This window comes from Condylura cristata, unplaced genomic scaffold, assembly GCF_000260355.1.
Source record: "Condylura cristata isolate star-nosed mole 26May11 unplaced genomic scaffold, ConCri1.0 scaffold00021, whole genome shotgun sequence".
NCBI classification, from domain to species: Eukaryota; Metazoa; Chordata; class Mammalia; order Eulipotyphla; family Talpidae; genus Condylura; species Condylura cristata.
Window position 1 is genome coordinate 37,765,924 of NW_004567122.1, and position 19,767 is coordinate 37,785,690.

The 19,767-nt window shown below is 54.0% G+C and overlaps 1 protein-coding gene across 1 annotated transcript in view; it reads left to right on the forward strand.

The window, feature by feature from the left end:
- The window catches only part of PPARGC1B (peroxisome proliferator-activated receptor gamma, coactivator 1 beta), a 105,244-nt gene extending 85,918 nt beyond the window's left edge, over window positions 1-19,326 (forward strand). Inside the window, exons 4-12 of the mRNA XM_004686876.2 lie at window positions 2,588-2,704; window positions 3,889-5,041; window positions 6,509-6,545; window positions 7,311-7,375; window positions 8,321-9,095; window positions 11,812-11,887; window positions 13,849-13,970; window positions 17,874-18,028; window positions 18,889-19,326. Of these exons, the coding sequence (XP_004686933.1) occupies window positions 2,588-2,704; window positions 3,889-5,041; window positions 6,509-6,545; window positions 7,311-7,375; window positions 8,321-9,095; window positions 11,812-11,887; window positions 13,849-13,970; window positions 17,874-18,028; window positions 18,889-18,989 (2,601 nt within the window). The 3' untranslated portion in view covers window positions 18,990-19,326. The remainder of the gene's footprint in view (window positions 1-2,587; window positions 2,705-3,888; window positions 5,042-6,508; window positions 6,546-7,310; window positions 7,376-8,320; window positions 9,096-11,811; window positions 11,888-13,848; window positions 13,971-17,873; window positions 18,029-18,888) is intronic.
- Window positions 19,327-19,767: the final 441 nt, after the last annotated feature.

A 19,767-nucleotide genomic window follows, 5' to 3' on the forward strand; every position in this document is an offset into this window, starting at 1 on the left:
ACCAGAGTCTGTTGGAGCTTAGGTCCTGGAGAGCTGCCAGAACAGCCCTTGGTGACCCTGAAGTATGACTCTGGGGAAACTGAGGCACAAAGCATGCTCACAGAGCTCCCATGCTCACAGAGCTCCCATGCTCACAGAGCTAGTCAGCTCGCCAGCAAAGACTAGAACCCAGGTATTCTGATTCCTGGTGTGGGCTACCTGTCCTCACTGCCTCCAGGTACCCCAAAGGAAACATTTAGGAAGCACCTACTATGTGCAGGCACACTATGGCTACGGCTGAGAGGGCTTCTGCTCCTTTCTCATGGCATTCAGACCTCCTGGGTGGGAGTCCCCGCCCACCAATGAATGCTGTGTGTCCCTGAGGCCCCTGTCCTCTCTGTGGCTCAGCTTCTGGTCTGTGAGGTAGGGGTTCAATGGTGCCTCTCTCAAAGGAAGAACAGTGCTTGGCACAGAGAAATTGCTCAGTGAATGCTGTCTAAATAATAGCTGTGGCACAACCATGCCAGGTAGTAACGGAAGGAATTCTCAGAGCCATTTTTGTAACCTCAGAGAGGCAGAGAGCGACCCCTGCCGGCCACCGGATGTTTCCCTCCTGTCCGTAGCTGGCCTCTGTCCACACACCTCATAGAGCACCTCTGCCTCAGGTGATGTGTAAGGCATGCAGGAAACAGGCCCGTCTGTTTCCCATCTAGGCTCCCAATATTACAACAGAGTTCTGGAAAGTCTACTAGAAGTTGGCCTTCCTGGTGGCGCACGCAGCACTATGAAGCTCTCCACAGCCACTGCAGAAAGAGTTTGATCCCCAGCCAGAGGCGTCACCCACATGGCGCAGCAGACCTCTCCTGTCTCACCCAGGGCTCCCCTCAGCAGTATACTTCAACAATCTGCCTGTTCTGCTCCCCACTCTGTTTCTGGTGAATCCTCTACCCCCAGCCCCCACTTTGGCCTATACCCCAGTTCTTGTATACACACATACATACATAAACAAATCTTTAAAAAAAAAAAAAAGTCGATGAGAAGTTATCCAAATGCCCAATTTTTTAAAAAAGATTTATTTATTTATTTATTTATTTATTTATTTATGCATGCATGCATGCATGCATGCATGCATGCATGCATGCGTACAGGCCAGAGGTGCAGGGGTGGTGAAAGGATTCACCAGAGACAGAGTGGGGAACAGAGTGGCAGACTGATGAAGTACACTGCTGAGGGGAGCAGCGGCAGGTCAGGAGAGGTCTGCGTGCCATGTGGGTCACCTTTGGGGCAGACAGGGATCAAACTCATGCTGAACTAGCTTTAGCTTCTTAGTGCTGTGCTTTAACCTGCTGTGCCAGGGAGGGCCCAGATGCCCAGTTTTTAACCTGGAGTTATGAACCTCTACTTCACTTTGTTTTTCTGAAGTCAGTGGTTCCTTTTACATTCTTAGAGAGACTCCTCAAGTAACAAAAGTTCAGAGGCAGTCATTTGGCCTACCTGTCCATTATGCCAGCCGAGCAGCAAAGGCCTGGAAAAGGAAAGCACTTGCCCTCTTCACGAGCGCTGGAGCTGAACTGGGCCAGAGCCAGGCCCCTTTCCTCCAGCTCAGATGCTTTTCCTCAGAGAACCATAATCACACATGCATGTGTTTGGGGTCTAGGTAGGGTATTGGGGCTTCTCCAGCTCCTAGGTATCTGTGGCTCTTGGGCCCCTGGCACCCCATGCTGGGGTGGCCTGTATCCAAGGAAACACTCAGTTCTATAGCAGAAACTCATCCTGCTTGTCCTCTTGTTCTCAGCCTGAGCTCTGGTGTATCTGAGGGTGTAGGGTAGGGGGAGGCTCACTGAGCACTCTTCTTTCAGCCAGGACACACTGCCTGCCTCCAGTGCTCAAGTATAAAGGTCTTGGCAGCTTATATAGAAAAAGTAGGAAGGCCCGACAAGCTTGGTGCAATCTGCTTTGCTGTGGATATATTCTTGGATGACCCAGTCCTGCCTCTTTATAGAGCCCCAAGAAAGTAACTATTAACAGTCGTCCCTGGGAGGGAGAATGCAGCCCTTGGGCCTGAAGAAGACTAGCTTTTCATTGTCCACCTGTTAGCATTTCTGATATACATTCTTCATCACTTATAGTATGGCTTCAGTTAAGAAATTAATTTTTTTAAGTAGTAGCAATGATCAAAAAATGACAGCAAAAGAGAAATCAGCTGGAATCCCACACTGAAGAATCACTGTGGTACAGAACTGCCCAGATTGTGTGGTGTGTGTGTGTGGTGTGAGTGTGTGTGTACATGTAACACACAGAGTGTGTTGACAGCAGTAGATTTGTTTGGGTTTCTGAAAATCACACATGCTTTCTTTGGTTATTAACTCTGAAAAGTATTTACATTTTATTGGGATCCATATGTGTGTTTGGGATTGTTGGGGATCTGCTTTCTGCCTGTCGTGTATAGGAACACGTTTCCGGTCACTGTACCCGCTGCCCCTCTTTCTGTGGGCCTGTGATGCCAGGCCTGGGGCGTGGTTGGCCCCCAGGGGCTCCCATGGGCCTCTCCTATAGGCCCTCTGGCTGTGGCTCAGCTCTGCTTCTCCCCTCTCTGCTTCTCCTTCAGCTGCAGAAACTCCTCCTCGCCACATCCTACCCGACGTCAAGTTCAGACACCCAGAAGGAAGGAACTTCCTGCCGCCAGGCAGGCTTCAGGTCCAAAAGTCAGCGCCCTTGTGTCAAGGTATTTCTGAACATGCTCCAGACCCACCCTGTCGGGGATGCAGCCTCCAACCTTTCTGGCCTCCCTCTTTGCTCTTCAGACAGTTTTGTAGCCAGTGTGCTGGGCACTTGTTGAACCCCAACCTGTCTGGGGTTCTAGAAAGAGCCTAGCATACCGACAGTGAGACTCCCATAGATGCTGGGACAAGAAGATGTGGCCTGCCCTCAAGGGGTTTATAGTCTAATTGAGTGACAGGGCCATCCTAAGATCCTCCCAGTTGCAGAGGGAAGTTTGGATTTTGGGGGGGGGGGGGGAAAGCCACTGGAGACTTGAAAGCTCTGTCCAAAGAAGCAGGTCCCTCTGTCTCTGTGGTTCCATCTGCTGAGCCCCCCAGAGTCCACACTCAGCCCTCTCCCCCCCCCCCCGACAGTGTGGGGACCACTATATGCAGGTCACGACCTCAAGAACAGAAGCAGAACCTCTCCCCTGCCTGGGTTCCCTGCCTAGAGCCCCTCCCCCAGCTGACCTCCCAAACAAAGGTGACAAGCTGCACCAGAAGGGAAGCCCCTGCCGACAGGAGGGGGCAGATAGGCTGGAGAGAGCAGTCAGCTGGGAGCAGTTGCAGACAGCCCAGAATACTGCCCACAGATCCTCCCTCTTTGTCCTCCGGGCACTGGGAGACCCCCAAACCTTCCTTTGTTTCTTTAATAGCTTTGTGGAGATGCCTCTTACTCCATGTCCTCCCAAAGGCACCTGGTGTCGATGTATGCCGGGTATAATTCAATGATTTTAGTCAACTTACAGTTATGCAGCCATGACCACAATCCAGTTTGAGAACATTCCCATCATTCCAGAAAGATGCCGCATTAATCCCTGTCCCCTCAGCCCCAGTCAGCCATGAATGTTCTTCCTGGCGTTATCACAGCCATGGCTCGGTGGAGTGCCCAGGCCAGGCTTTGGCCGTGAATTGGGAAGGGTGAAACCCACGACTGGGAGATGTGTTCGGGGCTGGTGGCTCAGGCACTTGTCATCACCCAGGCACTGCCCAGTGCCAGGCTATGCTGGGAGCTGGCACAGGGTGGAGGCAACCAGGCTTTTCCATTGACCCAGGTGAGACATGCTAGACGCAGCAGTGACTGCAGGGCCAGGGCAGAGGGGCGAGCGGGTGGGCCTCCTTGTTCACTCTGGTCTCCTTCCTTCCCTAGATGGACAGCACCCAAGACAAGAAGGCCCCCGTGATGCCATCCCAGAGCCGGAGCTGTACCGAATTGCATAAGCATCTCATCTCGGTGCCGTCTTCCGTCCAGACGAAAGCCCACTCCCCAGACAGGGGCCTACAGCAACCACCACCGCTAAGTCCCCGGCTCCTGGTCAAGGAGGATGAAGAGCCGGGTGAGGACTGCCCGAACCCCCAGCCGGCTCCAGCCTCTCCCCGGGACTCTCCGGTGCCTGGCAGAGCGGGCTCTGGTGTCCCAGTTTCCCAGGAGGACATGCAGGCTATGGTGCAGCTCATTCGTTACATGCACACCTATTGCCTCCCCCAGCGGAAGCTGCCCTCACAGGCCCCAGAGCCAGGCCCGCAACCCTGCAGCAGCCCGTCCAAGCAGACCAGACTCCGGCCCAGTTCCCAGCACCCCTCCAGAGCGACCTGGGCCAAATTCTCCATCTTGAGGGAACTGCTGGCTCAGGACGTCCTATGTGATGTCAGCAAGCCCTATCGCCTGGCCACGCCCGTCTATGCCTCCCTCACGCCCCGGCCCCGGCCCCGGCCTCCCAGAGACAGCCAGGCCTCCCCCAGCCACCCATCCGCCATGGAGGAGGTGAGGATTGCAGCTTCACCCAAGAGCGCAGGGCCTAGGCCTAGCCTGCGCCCTCTCAGGCTGGAAGTAAAAGGGCATGTCAGTCATCTAGCCAGGCTGCAGCCGGAGGACAAAGAAGAGGAAGAAGAGGAGGAGGAAGAGGAAGAAGAAAAAGAGGAGGAGGAGGAGGAGGAAGAGGAGGAGTGGGGCCGAAAAAGGCCAAGCCGAGGCCTGCCATGGACCAAGCTGGGGAGGAAGCTGGAGAGCACGGTGTGCCCTGTGCGGCGCTCCCGGAGACTGAACCCGGAGCTGGGCCCCTGGCTCACCTTCACCGAGGAGTCCCTGGGCCCCCCGGAGGCTCAGGGAGCTCTGTCCACACTGCACCTGGCCCCCAAGGCCTACAACCTGGAAGGAGAGCTGGGCAGCCCTGCAGACGAGGACATTGGCCAGGACCAGCAGCTCTCGCAGGGACCCCAAATCCCAGCTCTGGAGAGCCCCTGTGAGAGTGGGTGTGGGGACACGGATGAGGACCCTGGCTGTCCACGGCTCCCTTCCAGAGGTAGTCGATGGTGTACGAGAGAGGGGGCAGGGAAGGGCTTGGCCTCCCCCACTGTGCTGGGGGCCGGGAGCTTGGTGTGGGCAAGACCCTTCCCCTCTCTGACTGTCAACTTCCCTTTCTGGCCAGCGGGCTAGTTGCCAGGCTCTGCGGGAAGCACCCCGCATCTCTGAGTTTTCACCATGCGCGGGTGAGCTGCCACGAGGGAGCAAGACACCTGTTTCACAGTTTCACAGCTTAGCTTGCAGCGCAGGAGAAGGGCAGCCAGAATGAACAGAAAAGGAAGATGACTCAACCCTTGAGCATTGTGGGGTTTAGGGGTGCTGACTCCCACTACCCCCCACGTGGTCAAAATCTTTGTATAGCTTTTGACTTCCCTAAACTTAAGCACTAATAGACTGCTGTTGACTGGAAGCCTTACTGATGATAGAAATAGTCAATTAGCACATTTATGTTTGGAGTTACAATAAGCTGTATGTGTGGATAGATAGACAGCTAGAGTGATACAAATTGTATTCTTACAATAAAGTCAATTAAAGGAAAATGTTATTAGGAAAATCATAAGGAAGAAAAACTGCATTTACAGTACTAATCTTTATTTATTGATACCATAAGTTTACGTCATCTGTTGATAAGAAAATCCACGTACGTGTAGGCCCTGGCAGTCCAACCTGTTCAGGGGTCAGCCAGACTCACAGCTTGTGATAAAGGCAATAAAGAAAACTTCCTGAGCAGTGATGTGACCGAAGGTGTGAGTCTGTAAATTCAGCTCTTCATGCGACTGACTTTTTTTTTTTTAAGATTTATTTATTTATGCACACAAGAACTGGGGTACAGGCCAGAGGTGCAGGGGGTGAGAGGATTCACCAGAGCTAGAGTGGGGAGCAGGACAGGCAGGATTCATCAGAGCTAGAGTGGGGAGCAGGACAGGCAGGATTCACCAGAGCTAGAGTGGGGAGCAGCGGTCTGCCACGCCACACGTGAGGCTGACTTTTAAGTGGTAATAATGGTAGCAATACAGCAGCTCTTCTGTACTGGAGGTGCCAGCCACTGTTGTAAGACTTGGCACGGATTCTCCTCATTGACTCCTCGCAGAAAACCTGTGTGGTAGGTATGTTTCTGATCCCCATGTAATTTGCAGAGATGCAAATCTCTAGCCATCAGTCCGGCCAGTTAGTCCTGTGTGGCAGAGAGCAAAGCCACCACCTCCCGCTGCTCTCTCCCTGTGCTGCACTGTTTGGCCAGAAGGGGTCGCCCTGGCAAGATTAGCGTCCACCTGCCAGCTCCAAAGGCTACTGTATCGGGGAATGAGTGACTTTGAGTTGTTGTTGACCTTCCCTAAAGGCAGCAGAGGCTTTGTTCCCCTACTGTGCTGGATACCAATGCATGTGTGGGTTCTCCTCCAGGGGGAGTTGTCTTGGGAGGCCATGTTGGGAATCTTACTTTTTCCTTTTTGTGTCTTCTTTTCAGACTCTCCCAGGTGCCTCATGCTGGCCTTGTCACAAAGGTAGGTTTTTAGAATTTACTGGTGCGTTATTCCATGAGACTTTGTCTTGTTGGGTGTGTGTGTTGGGGAGCTGGGTGGTGCAGTAGCCCCAGCCCTACCCTCCTGTCCTGCTGGCCGCATGGGCCTTTAAGAAGCAAGTTGTTTTTGTTTTTTTTTTAAAGATTTATTTATTTGTGCATACAGAACTGGGGCACAGGCCAGAGGCTCAGGGGCAGCGAGAGGCTTCACCAGAGACAGAGTGGGGAGCAGAACAGGCAGATTAACGAAGTACACTGCTTAGGGGAGCAGCGGGCAGGTCAGGAGGGGTCTGCCGCTCCTTGTGGGTCACCTCTGAGACAGGCGGGGATCGAAATCATGCCTTAGCTTCTTAGTGCTGTGCATTAACTTACTCCCAGGGAGGGTCCGCAAATTTGTTTTTTGAAAGTGTCTCTGCAGCCCCAGGAGAAGGATGGAGAATCTTTTCCTGCTGGGGGGTGTGGGGGTTGGAAAGGCTGGCAACACTTTATGGCTTTGCTTGGGTTCCCTCTGCGAAATAAGGAGTGCTCTTCTCGCCACATTCCATCCTCCATGTTTCCTGAATGAGCTGAGCATCTCTGTGTTCCTCTAACGGCCAGGATAGGGAGTCCTTACAGATCCCCCCCAGGTCCCTCTTCTGTGGGCAGCAGAGCTGGCCTGTCACAACCCCGTTGTCCTGCCCACTTGCATGGGGTGCTAGACCCGCTGCTGAGCAACCTCTTTCCTTTCTGTCCTCCTTGCACTTGCCAGTGACACCCCTTTTGGCAAGAAGAACTTTGAGCAGAACTTGACCGTGGAGCTCTGTGGCACAGCAGGTAAGTCAGGGGGCTCAAGCAGGTGGGGTGCCCTCAGGGGAGCTGGCAGTGAGTCCTGACTCCTCGAACCCGCTGTGAGGGAGTTAGAAGGAGGGTCAGGGCCAGCTTCTGTTCCGCTGCTGACCCCTGGCATGGGAGTTGGTGCCGGGGTCAGAAAAGCGACACACTCCTTCCCCTAAAGGAGCCTGCAGTCTGGTGAGAGACACGTGATGATTCTGTTCTACTCAATAGTTCCTTAGTGTGTGCAAGATCTCTGCGGGCACTGAGGGGGCAGGTCGTGGGGGGCACCCAGAACAGGGGGCATTGTAGCGGGGGGCCTGCAGTCATGGAGAGGAAGCAGGAGAAGGGGGTACTGGGTAGCAGAATCAGCATGGTGCAGAGTTCAGGGGCGTGGAGAGTCAGGGGGTCTGATGGCCTTTGCAACATGTGGAGGAGGTTGGGATGGGGTGTGGGCATCAGGAACACCAGGCTGAAGGGTTGGGTCTCAAACTTACAGACTTCAGGGGCCCTGGAGAGAAGGAGACAGTGGGTATTCAGCAAGTTCCCCCTAGTGTCTTGGGGAGAGTGAGGGCCCAGGTCAGATGGGGGACCACTCCAGGTGCAGTGGGGAGTCTGGATGGGAGGTTTGGCCATGGTGCCAGCCTACTTCTGCCCTGCAAGATGTTGGAGAAGAGGGCTTGGTGCGTGCCATGTGGACAGTGAAAGCATCTCCATGACCTGGAGGTCTCCGCTGCCATGGCCAGGCGACAGACAAGGAATTCAACACGGAATTGGTGATAGGCGTGTGAAGAGCCCCAGGCCACGTCCAGGCTCCTGTCAGGGCCTGCAGTGGTGCCTGGGAGAGCGGTGGCACATCTGTCTCTGGTTTGCCATCCCCAAGTAGGCCGCCGTGTCCTGTGGATAAGTACCTGTCTCCACCTCACTGTTCTCCTCTTGCTTGGGTAGGACTCACCCCGCCCACCACGCCCCCGTACAAGCCCACAGAGGAGGATCCCTTCAAACCAGACATCAAACACAGCCCAGCCCCAGACAGAGCTACTGGCCTCCCCACCCCAGAGGGCACCACAGGGGTGGCCCCCAGGCTGCCAAAGAAGCACCCGGAACGGAGCGAACTCCTGTCGCACCTGCGGCATGCCACGACCCCTCCGGCCTCCCATGCCGGTCAGAAGCGCCCCTTCTCCTGTTCCTTTGGAGACCATGACTACTGTCAGGTGCTTAAACCAGAGGGCACCCTGCAGAGGAAGGTGCTGAAATCCTGGCAGCCGTCGGGGGTCCGCCTGGAGGACTGGTCCCAGCAAGTCACCCCTCAGGCTGAAGCGCAGGCCCCCGCCAGAGAAGAAGACAGGAGCTGCGATGTCGGTGGCCCCCCCAAGGACAGTGTGTTGCTGAGGGACCATGAGATCCGCGCCAGCCTCACCAAGCACTTTGGTCTCCTGGAGAGCGCTCTGGAAGATGAAGACCTGGCTTCCTGCAAGAGCCCGGAATACGACACTGTCTTTGAGGACAGCAGTAGCAGCAGTGGCGAGAGCAGCTTCCTCCTGGAGGAGGAGGAGGAGGACGATGAGGAAGAGGACTCAGGGGTCAGCCCCCCTCGCTCTGACCACTGCCCCTATCAGAGCCCCCCAAGCAAGGCCAGTCGGCAGCTCTGTTCCCGGAGCCGGTCCAGCTCCGGCTCCTCCTCCTGCCGCTCCCGCTCACCAGCCACTCGAAGGACCTTCAGGTACCTGGGCACGGCCTCGGGGTTGGGGGTGGTATCCGAGGGCACAGGGGAGGGAGAGGAAAACTGAAAATGGAACTACACCTCCTGTGTGGCCCTGTCCTGGTCAGGGGCCATCGTGAGCGGGCTCCGAAGCAGGCAAAGCCTGCGGTGTGACGTCAGGGGTTCCAGATCCCCTGACCTCGGGGGAGAAGGGGAACCCATCATCTTGCTCTTTGCTTTTCTATTTCAACCTAGATTTGGGGGTAAACCTGTACATGACCACACAGGTGAACACCTCTGTGACGTCTACAGGTACAAGATTAGCATAGTTCTGATTTGATTCTAAAGCAGAGCCCAGTGTAGAGCAGTGACAGTGACGCGCTTATTCCCACTTCTCCATTCTGCTGAGCTTGCTGCAGCTCCAGCAGTCACCCCCTCACCCCACCCGCTCTGCGCAGGATGGTGCGTCACCAGCCTGCTTGCTCATACCCTCTTTGCTCACTGAACCGACTGCAGAAGGAGCCGATCCAAACGTCATTAGGAAGCTGGGCAGAAAGGAGGCTGGCTTATTTTGGTGAAGACAGGTTGTTTCTCTCCCTGATCGCTGCATGACCAGACTCTTGGAAGGGGCCCCTGAGTAGGGAATGCCAGTCTCACACTCTCTGCCAGTGATGCACCCGAGTGACCACTAGATGGTGCTCATGTGTCTAGAGCGGCTGTGCCTCCCCTCCCCCCCCCCGGGGGGGGGCTTCTTATTTGCAGATGGCTGAGTGATTCTGTAAGTCTGGGACTGGGAGTGGAAAATTTGCATTTCTAACGTCCCCAGGTGATGATGATGTCACCGTACTGTCATTCTGAGAAACAAGAACTAAGCAATGGGAAGGTACTTTTTCATCGAAAAATTAAGCTTTGTTAGACAGTTACATATTTCCATTTTAACTGGTTAAAACCCTGATGAAAGGAAGCTTCCTCTCCTCATCAAAAGTTCCTAGACAGCGAACTAGACTTCAGATTTAGGAGATTGGGGACTGCCTGGACCTGAAAGCCTGACCTGTCTACTACATACAATGAGCCCCCCTCGACTTCTCTCAAGCCCTCGTGCTCCTCTGAGCCCTCTTTCCTATCCTGCCCTCCGTCAGGTTGCTGTGTGCTCAGTGACCTGCCACATCAGGCAGTTTCCTGCATCCCCCATGCTGGAGCTAGAGCTCCCAGCCTCCTTCCCTCCCGGCTGGGTCATGGGTGTTTGGTAGGGCTTGTGTTCACCGGCTTCCTGCAAAGTTTCCAGCCTCTCTAGAAATCCCGTGTGTTGCCCCATCTCCTTGTCTTGCTTCTGGGCCAAGCTCAGAACTGTCTCTCTCTTGCTCAGAGGACTGGTGGGTCTGTAAACTAGTCACCAGACCCACATTTCCTTTCCTTTTATTTCCAAACACCGTTTACAGCACAAACCCCCAAATTGAGAGCCTTCCAGCCACTCAGACCTTCCTGCCACACCTGGCAGCCTTTGATGTTTGCTGGACACAGATGCCCTTGGAGGGCACATCACCTCTTAACTGAGGCTCAAGAAGTTTCAATAGAAAAAATATATAACAAGTCATAGGGAGCACTGGCATGTGGGGTTTTTTTTGTTTTTTTTTTTTTAAAGATTTATTTATTTGTGCATACAGAACTGGGGTACAGGCCAGAGGCTCAGGGGCGGTGAGAGGCTTCACCAGATACAGAACAGGCAGATCAATGATCTTCTGATCAGATCACTGCTGAGGGGAGCAGCGGGCAGGTCAGGAGAGGTCTGCCGTGCCATGGGATCACCTCCGGGGCGGGGATCGAACTCGCCCTGAAGCAGATTTGGCCAGCTTGCAGTGCTGCTCCCTAACCCGCTGCACCACCAGGGAGGGCCTGCATGCATTTTCTAATTGGATATTCACGAATGGCCAATGGGTGATTGATGGACTTGGTGCAGTTGATTTTCCCTTGTATCCTGTTTTACAGATGAAGAGCTGAAGCTAGGGGACTTGAGTAACTGGCCCAAGGTCACACGGCAGGAAGGTTAGAGCAGGACCCCAATGCGGGCACCTCACTCAGGAGCCACCTTGTACCCCGTGTGCTGTGCTCCTGCAGTGTGGGCCCCTCTTCCTTCTTCCTCACCTGGGAGCCCGGTCCCGAGGAGCAGAGGGCAGTGGGAGCACGGGCAGCAGCACCTCGGCCTTGCCTCCTCACGGTTCACCTGAGGGCCCTTGGGACCTGGGCACTGTGAAGGCCATGCTGCTGCTTGGCTGAGGCACCAGAGGCCAGTAGGCCCAGACTCAGCACACCCCCACTACCAGTTCCGACTCCCCTTTGGGTTGGGTAGAGCCCATACTGAACCCAAGTCTCAACTTTCTCATCTGGAAAATGGGGACACATAAGACCGCAGAGGTTTGTTTCTTTATCAGATCAAGTCTGATAATGAAGGGAGGGGCCTCTCTACCCCTGATAGCACAGAACGGCAGCTGCAAGAATGATGAGGAGTCGGGAGGCGTTTCCCACGCCTGAGCCCCGGGGCTGGCAGGAGGCGCTTTCCGAGGGTGCAAAGCCACACCTGGCCCTGCTGCCACTGTGGGGTGGGAGAGTGGGCACCTGCACCCTTGCTAGTTTGCCCTCACCAGCTAGTCCCAAGGGAGCCACCATTGCCGGCCCAGCAGCTCACCCGCCCCATGGTCCACTGAGAATGAGTGCCTCTGCTTTGCTTGTTCACCGACAGATGTGAGAGCAGAGGGCCGTGCTCAGACGGAATGCCAAGCGTCCGGCATGCCAGGAAACGGCGGGAAAAGGCCATTGTAAGTGACCTGGGACCCTGGAGCCCCGAGTGATGGGGAAGAACAGGGGAGTCAGGAAGTTTGTGGCTCCGTGTATCCAAAGTTCCTGCCTGGGAAAGAAGGGCCTAGAGAGATCATTTTATTTCTCTCATTTGAAAAAAGCACAAAGGTCACCCAGGGTGTCACAGATGGTCCCATGCATGCAGTTGGCGGTGACTTAGGATGTGACAGCGCCAGGAGGACCCACCAGGCCCCAGGCCATTCCCACCACTGCTTTCTGTGTGACCTTGGGCAGGTCTCTCAGCTTCCCTAAGCAGCAAGTTTGTTCATCTCCACACACACAGGGAGCTAGGCCTTGTACGCCCTAAGGGCCTCACAGCCGGGTCAGGAGTAGAGGCGGTGAGAACCAACCCCCCCCTTCCACTCCCCTTCCTCTTGTTCCCCTCAGACTTAGTCCACGGGTTCTGGCTGGTGATTGATCCTGCTGCAAAGGACCCCATAGAGAAAGTACATCAGAAAGTCAGGCCAGGAGCTGGGGCCAGGCCCTCGGGACACAGAGAAGGAAGGACGGGAAAGTAGTCAGAAGCACGAAATGGTGCCTCTCTCTTGGTTGGGTTCCCCTGTGACATGGTGCCAGAGCAGGGGCTGACGGGAGAATGTACCCCCTGGAGGGACACAGCTGTCTGCAGCTTCTGGGCACCGTTCATGGTCAGCAGCTGTGACATGCCTGGCACTGCCCTAGCCCCTGGAGGACAACTATGGACCAGGCAGATGAGAACCCACTCTGGTGGTTGGGGCATAGGAGAGCGAAAGACAGCGGCTCGGAAGCCAAGATGATCACTGTAGCTGCAGACAGGGAAAGCACTCGAAACCACCCCCGAGATAGGTGGCCCTGCTCTGACCATGGAGGAGGGCGCTGGACACGATAGCCTGGGAGCAGAGTCTCTGGGGGCTGGACCTGGGACGCGAAAGGAACCCACCCACCAAGGATTCAGGAGGGCAGAGAAGGAAGTTCTCAGAAAGGGGGGAGGTCGTTTTCCTCTCATTGAGCACCCACATGTGGTTGGGGTGCATAGGGGTGTGGGCCCCAAAGGCTCTCCATCCAGGACAGTGATGGCTGTGCCTACCCCACCATGGCCCCTGTGTGGGCCCCACAACCCTGCCTCCTCACCCCCAAAAGACTCCACTACCACTTATCTAACCTGTTCCCAACCTGGTTGAACCTGTTCGAACCAGAACCCAAGTGATTTGTGCAGGGAAATCTGTGTCCGTCCACACCCCCCCACACCCCCCACACCCCCGCACAGGTCAAGTGCCGCGTCCAGAAGCGGCAGCCTCACCGGGGCCCAAGCTCACATCAGAGAGGGGAGGCGTTGAGCCTGCCACCAGGCTTCCCCCACCTCCTCCTGCTGTGCCACTGCCCTGGCGCCCAGCTCAGGAAGGTGACCTTGGTCACTGCGTCTGACCAGAGCAGAGTAGCGGCGCCCCAAGCCCTGTGCACCCCAGTCTGCTCTGACTCTGCAACTCCCCAGCTGCTAGTCTTGCCCTCTACTATGGTCAACACCTTGCGACTGCACCCAGCACCTCCCCCTCCCCCCAGAACAAATTTTCAGACTCAAACAAGTTTGGAAAACAAATACCGAAGCTATTGAGTGTGCAGTTACATGAAGGGTGAGGAACCTTCTCTTCTCTCTGCCTAGTCTCTGTTCATTTCCTTAAAGGAAGCAGTTGCTTCCTTTGGGGACTGTTTCCCACCCGACTATTAGGGGTCCTCTCCCCCACCACGTGGGGCCTCTAGATCAGTGACTGTCACCATCACCGTCTTCTCTGGAACTACAGCCCCAACGGACGTTGCTTGCCCAGCCAGGAAGCAGGAACTGGGGGGGTGGGGTGGGGGGGGTGAAGATCTCCTTAGGAGCCCACACCCAGGGGCCCCAGCTAGCCGGCGGTGACTGGACTCGGTCCCTCTGTGTCCCGAGCAGGGCGAAGGTCGCGTGGTGTACGTTCGCAATCTCTCCAGTGACATGAACTCCCGTGAGCTGAAGAGCCGCTTTGAAGTGTTTGGCGAGATTGTGGAGTGCCAGGTGCTGACCAGGAGCAAGAGGTGAGCCCAGCAGGTACCATGTGATGGGCAGGGGGCGGGAAGGGGTCGGTCCTCCACAGAACTGGTCTTAAAGATGATGCCTGAGAAGATCTTCAAAACTGACCCGGAAAAATCCACGGCATAGATCTAGAAGAAGGCACGTTGGGCCGCTCTCTCCCGGCACGAATGCATGCTGCTGGTTTGCCCAGTGCAAACCAGGCCCCTGCACCTTGAACTTTCCACCATGCTTCTGACATCTGTGCTCTTATTCTTTTCTCACTCTCCTTCTGGGGTAGCACAGACAAGTTAACTGGCAGCTAGTGAGTGAGTGGCAGCACCAGACCTGTAGCTCACATGTCTGCTCTGTTCTCCCCAGAGCTGATGCAGGCTGCAAGCAGCTCCGGGCCCCCCAAGTCTCTTTGTATTGGCGCTCTCTCCCTGCAAGCCCCCAGCCGCTCACAGCCCACCGCACCGAGGCCACAGCCAGTTCCAGCCACCTGTCCCATCAGCAGCCCTCCGGACTTTTCTCCTTGCCTCTCCTGGGGAATCAGAGATCTAGGGGCTGCCAGAAGAACAGGCTGATATAAATACACAAATTTGGTGTCAAAAACTTTGTCAGTTTTAAAGTGTTTCTAAAGTCATTCCTATTCTACTTGCATATTTAACTTGTTTGAGGTTTTAAATTCTAATTTCATAATACTTTTTTTTTAAAGATTCAGTTATCTATGCATACAGAACTGGGGTGCAAGCCAGAGGTACAAGGGTGGCGAGAGGATTCGCCAGAGACAGAGTGGGGAGCAGAGCAGGCAGATTGATGAAGTACACTGCTGAGGGGAGCAGCGGGTGAGACAGGAGAGGTCTGCTGAGCCATGTGAAGCGGCTGTGCTAGCTTGCAGTGCTGCATCCTAAATCATTGCACCACCAAGGAGGGCCCTGAAATAATTTTTAAAAGCTTCAATGAGAAAATAGTTTCTGTGTTAGAATCACTGCATATATGGCCCTCCCCAATGGCACAGTGGGTTAAAGAAAGCACTATGAAGCCAGTGGCAGCCACTTCAGCACAAGTTCGTTCCCTGACCAGGGAGGTGACCCACATGGCACAGCAGACCTCTCCTGTCTCACTTGCTGCTCTCCTCAGCAGTGTACTTTGTCAGTCTGCCTGTTCTGCACCTTGCTCTGTCTCTGGTAAATCCTCATACTGCCTCTGTACCTCTGGCCTGTACCCCAGTTCTGTATGCATAGATAAATCAGAACCCTGTGCACTGTCTGTGGAAAGTAAAAAGATGCAGCTGCCATGAAAGCAGTATATTCTCTTAAAAATTAAGCACCCAGAGCCCTCCCTGGTTGTGCAGCGGGTGAAAGCACAGCACTGAGAATCTAAAGCCGCAAGCCGCTTCCACATGAGTTCGATTCCCGCCTGCCCCGGAGGTGACCACATGGCGTGGCAGATCTCTCCTGACCCGCCCGCTGCTCCCCTCAGCAGTGTACTTCGTCGATCTGCCTGTTCTGCTCCCCACTCTGTCTCTGGTGAAGCCTCTCACCGCCCCTGAGCCTCTGGCCTGCACCCCAGTTCTGTATGCACAATAAATAAATCTTTAAAAAAAAAAAATTAAGCACCCAATAGAAAAAGGCACAAAATGATGTAAAAACAAACTATTATATTATTAAAAAAAAAAAAATTAAGCACCCAGGGGCTCTCCCTGGTGGCGCAATGGATTAAAATACTGCATTATGAAGCTCTTCAAAGCCACTGCAGCATGAGTTCGATCCCCACCAGGGAGGAGCTGACCCACATGGCCCAGCAGACCCGCCCGCTGCTCCCCTCAGCAGTGTACTTTGTCAATCTGCCTGTTCTGCTCCCCACTCTGTCTCTGATGAATCCTCTCACTGCCCCTGCACCTGTGGCCTGTACCCCAGTTCTGTATGCATAAATAAATAAATCTTAAAAAAAAAAAAAAGGCACCCAGTCACCAGGAGGGCCTGGCAGTCCCACTTCTGGGTGTCTGTTTGAATGAATTGAAAGCAAGATCTCAAAGAGGTCTTTGCACACCCTTACCCATAACAGTACTAATCACAGTAGCTAAGAGGTAGGAAGACCTGCAGTGTCCACCGACAGATGGGGCGGTGGGTACACAAAATGCAGTATATGCTTACAGTTGATAATGCTCAACCTCAGAAGGAAGAAAATGCGGTCGGTCACATGGCACAGTGAGGGTGGCCCTGGCCGGAGCTCCCTTGGGGGAACTGTGGTAAGGGAAATAAACCAGTCATGGAAAGAAGTAGGATCTGTGAAACAGTCAAATCCATTGCCAGGGTTGGGAGAGGGCGTCAGGTTGTGGAAAGCCACAGGGTTTCAGTTTTGCAAGATGATAAAGTTCTGGAACTCCGCTGCCTATCACGTGAATATAATTTATAGTACGGAACTCTTAACACCTTGAAGTGGTAAAAGATGGTTAATTTTACAGTATGTGCTTTTACATTTCAAAAAAGGAGTCATTCCACAAATGGAAGTAGTTCAAGTTCCGAGAAGACCCCAGGATATCCAATGAATACAATATGCAAAAACAAAGCAAGCAAATGATATCTAAGAGCAGGGCTGGTTTGTGAAGATTTTAAAAGCACACATTCTCAGCCATTTAATTGAAAACCCAGAAGATTACAGCTTTGGCCTGGCCCAGAAAGGTGTGGGGAGTGTGATTCAGCTGTTGGTCGGCACCCACTGTGGGGAGCCCCTGATGAGCAGTGGGGAGCTCCGGTGGGCCAATTCTTCCTCTACCTGTTCTGGAACTGAGAGTGAGCTCGCCTTTCAGCTTTATGTTTCTATGAACATCTTGACCTTAGTTGCCTCGTGTAAGTGGGTTCCTGCGATGTGGGTGGCTTGGCAACCTTTTCTGGCCGGCATCCCGCAATGGCTGTGGCCTCACTTCTGAGGTGAGAGACCTTGGGGCGACAGAATGGATTTTTGATGTCACACTGTGGGTGACAGGCACACTCTTGAACAAATCACTGTGGCCACAGAGGCCACCCCCAGGTGACTAGGTGGTACCCCAACCTGGCTGACCTTTGGCACTGTGGCTCTGAAGGAGAGTGGGCACCCACGGCACTGTAGCAGACGTCTGCGTGACACGTGGTGTTACGGCAGGCCCAGGCCATGTCAGCAGCCAAGGAAGCATGGCAGAGATGGAATAGAGTGGTGGGGTGGGATGAAGCTTGGTGAACCCTAGAAAATGAGAAGATGGGGCCCTCCTCGTTTAACCTGGTTAACCTCCAGGTTAAAGCGCGGCACTGTGAAGCTAGCCATAGCCACTGCTGCATGAGTTTGATCCCCAGCCAGGGAGGTGACGCACATGGCGCAGCAGACCTCTCCTGGCCTGCCTGCTGCTCCCCTCAGCAGTGTATTTCAGTAGATCCACCTGCTCTGCTCCCCACTCTATCTCTGGTGAATCCTCTTACCACCCCTGCACCTCTGACCTACATCCCAGCTCTTGTATGAATAAGTAAATAAATCTTTAAAAAAAAAAAAAAGGTGGGAAGAATGAGGGAAGTTCAGGGGTGTGTGGAGAACATCAGCTACAGTGGTGGGTCTGGGTTTGAATCCCTGCTCTGCCATTTGCCTTTGGGCAAATTCTTTTTCCTCACTCACTCCTGTGGCAGTGATGCCAGTACCCCCTTACCCCCATGAAGAGTTTGTGGGGCCATGGGCTGTCCAGCACCAGAACAGCACCTCAACATGTTCATTGCAGTAACAGTAGCAGTTATTACCTGCTCTTGTTAGGTAGGAGACGTCAGCCTGTTGTCATCTGTTTGGGGCCGTGTTGTAGTGACTGAGCTCAAGCCATTTGTGTGCCCTCTGCCCCTTGTCTGAAGCAGGGTGGGGGGGTCGACCTGGTTGACCAGTAACATGCTCCCTTTCTCTCTCCCCAGAGGTGAAAAATATGGTTTCATCACCTACCGACGCTCTGAGCACGCTGCCCTCTCTGTGAGGGACGGCGCCACCCTGCGGAAACGCCACGAGCCCTCCTTCCAGCTGAGCTACGGGGGCCTTCAGCACTTCTGCTGGCCCAGGTACACTGACTACGGTGAGTACTCATGCCCCGCCATGCTTTGGCCCAGAACCTGATGGGTGGTAGCCTTAAATGAAACCCTTACCTAAGGCCCCTCTGGCCACAGCTCCCAGACCACGCTCCAGTGTGCTGCTGCTAGGTTCACCTGGTAGCTGCGTCACTGAGGCAGCCATCTTGTTTTTCTCCTGCTTTTTAGTCCATCTTGTCCTGGGCCCAGACTGGTACCAAAGACAGATTGGAAGGTCTGACCTTATGTTCACAAACCACTGGCATAGCCATGGCTACTGACCATCTAGATTAACAGCCTCCCTGCCACCCTGCACTTTTGCCAGACTTTCCATGGTAACCCCAACAGACAGCAGCAGTCCATTAAAGGACCACAGTGAAACGGTACTGTCACCATGCCCTTGCCATTTGGAGACAAGTTTGTGGAGAAGAATCAAGTAGAATTTTGGAGAGAACTATATATAGGGCAGCATCCTATGTTACCCCTATAATGAGGGGAGAATGTCAGGAGAAGTAGGAGGGTTCCAGGTGTTCCCATAAACCTACACAATGAGGGCCTCTTGTCTCCTAGACCCCGTATGTGAATCCCACAGTGGTTTCCCAATGGGCAAGAAGTTGTTACAGGAAGTAGAATTATAGGCAAGCAGTTGGAAAAGAGCTTGGGATTCTCTGGCCTAGCCCCCACATCCCCCATCCCCCCACCAAACAGGGCCACCTGTGGCATGGATGATGTCAGTGCAGGACAGCAGTGCTGACGTCCCCTGTTCAGGGCCACGTCCATTCCATGGGGCTGACCCTGTGGCAGGATGGTCACTTGGCCCTTCTGAGTTGCTCACTGCCTTCCCTCTCCCCAACTCACCCCTGCCCAGATTCCAATTCAGAAGAGGCCCTTCCTGCGTCTGTGAAAAACAAGTATGAAGCCATGGATTTTGACAGCTTACTAAAGGAGGCCCAGCAGAGCCTGCATTGATAACAGCCTTAACCTTCGAGGAATACCTCAATACCTCAGACAAGGCCCTTCCAATATGTTTACGTTTTCAAAGAAATTAAGTATATGAGAAGGAGAGCGAGCGAGCGAGAGCGTGAGAGAACACACGTGAGAGAGAGAGACTTGAAACTGCTGTCCTTTTAAAAAAAATCAATGTTTACATTGAACAAAGCTGCTTCCGTCTGTGAGTTTCCATGGTGTTGACGTTGCACTGCCACATTAGTGTCCTTGCTTCCGAGGGGTTGTCCCGGGTGAGCCTCCAAGCGCTGGCTCAGTCACCCATCCCCCCCTGCCCCGCCCCCCCCACCTGACCCCCGTAGACACGCAGCTGTGTTCACCATAACATTTCTTGTCTGTAGTGTGATGATGAAGTTGTTACTCGTGAATAGAATCAGGATTATAAATGCATTTTTAATTGAAGAAAAAAGTATATACTTAAAATAATGTATTTATGGCCCAGATGTACTGTGCCTGGGGTTATTGTATCGCTTCCTTGATTTTTAACTATGCACTGTCGTGAGGTGTTTGCCACTGAGCTGCTCTGCTCCCTTTGCCAGATTGCCCTAGAGGTGCCAGGTGGCCAGAAGGCTGGTCCCCAGGGAAGTGCAGCCCGATGCCACACCTAGGAGCAGTGGAGAGAAGTTTCCAAGCCTTTTCTGCCAAGCCCTGCCCTGTCTCTCATTGAGCATTTTGGGCCCAGATACAGCCGGAGGCCTCTCCTTGTGCCCTCCTGTACTTAGAGCTTGCTCCTGGCCAGGAG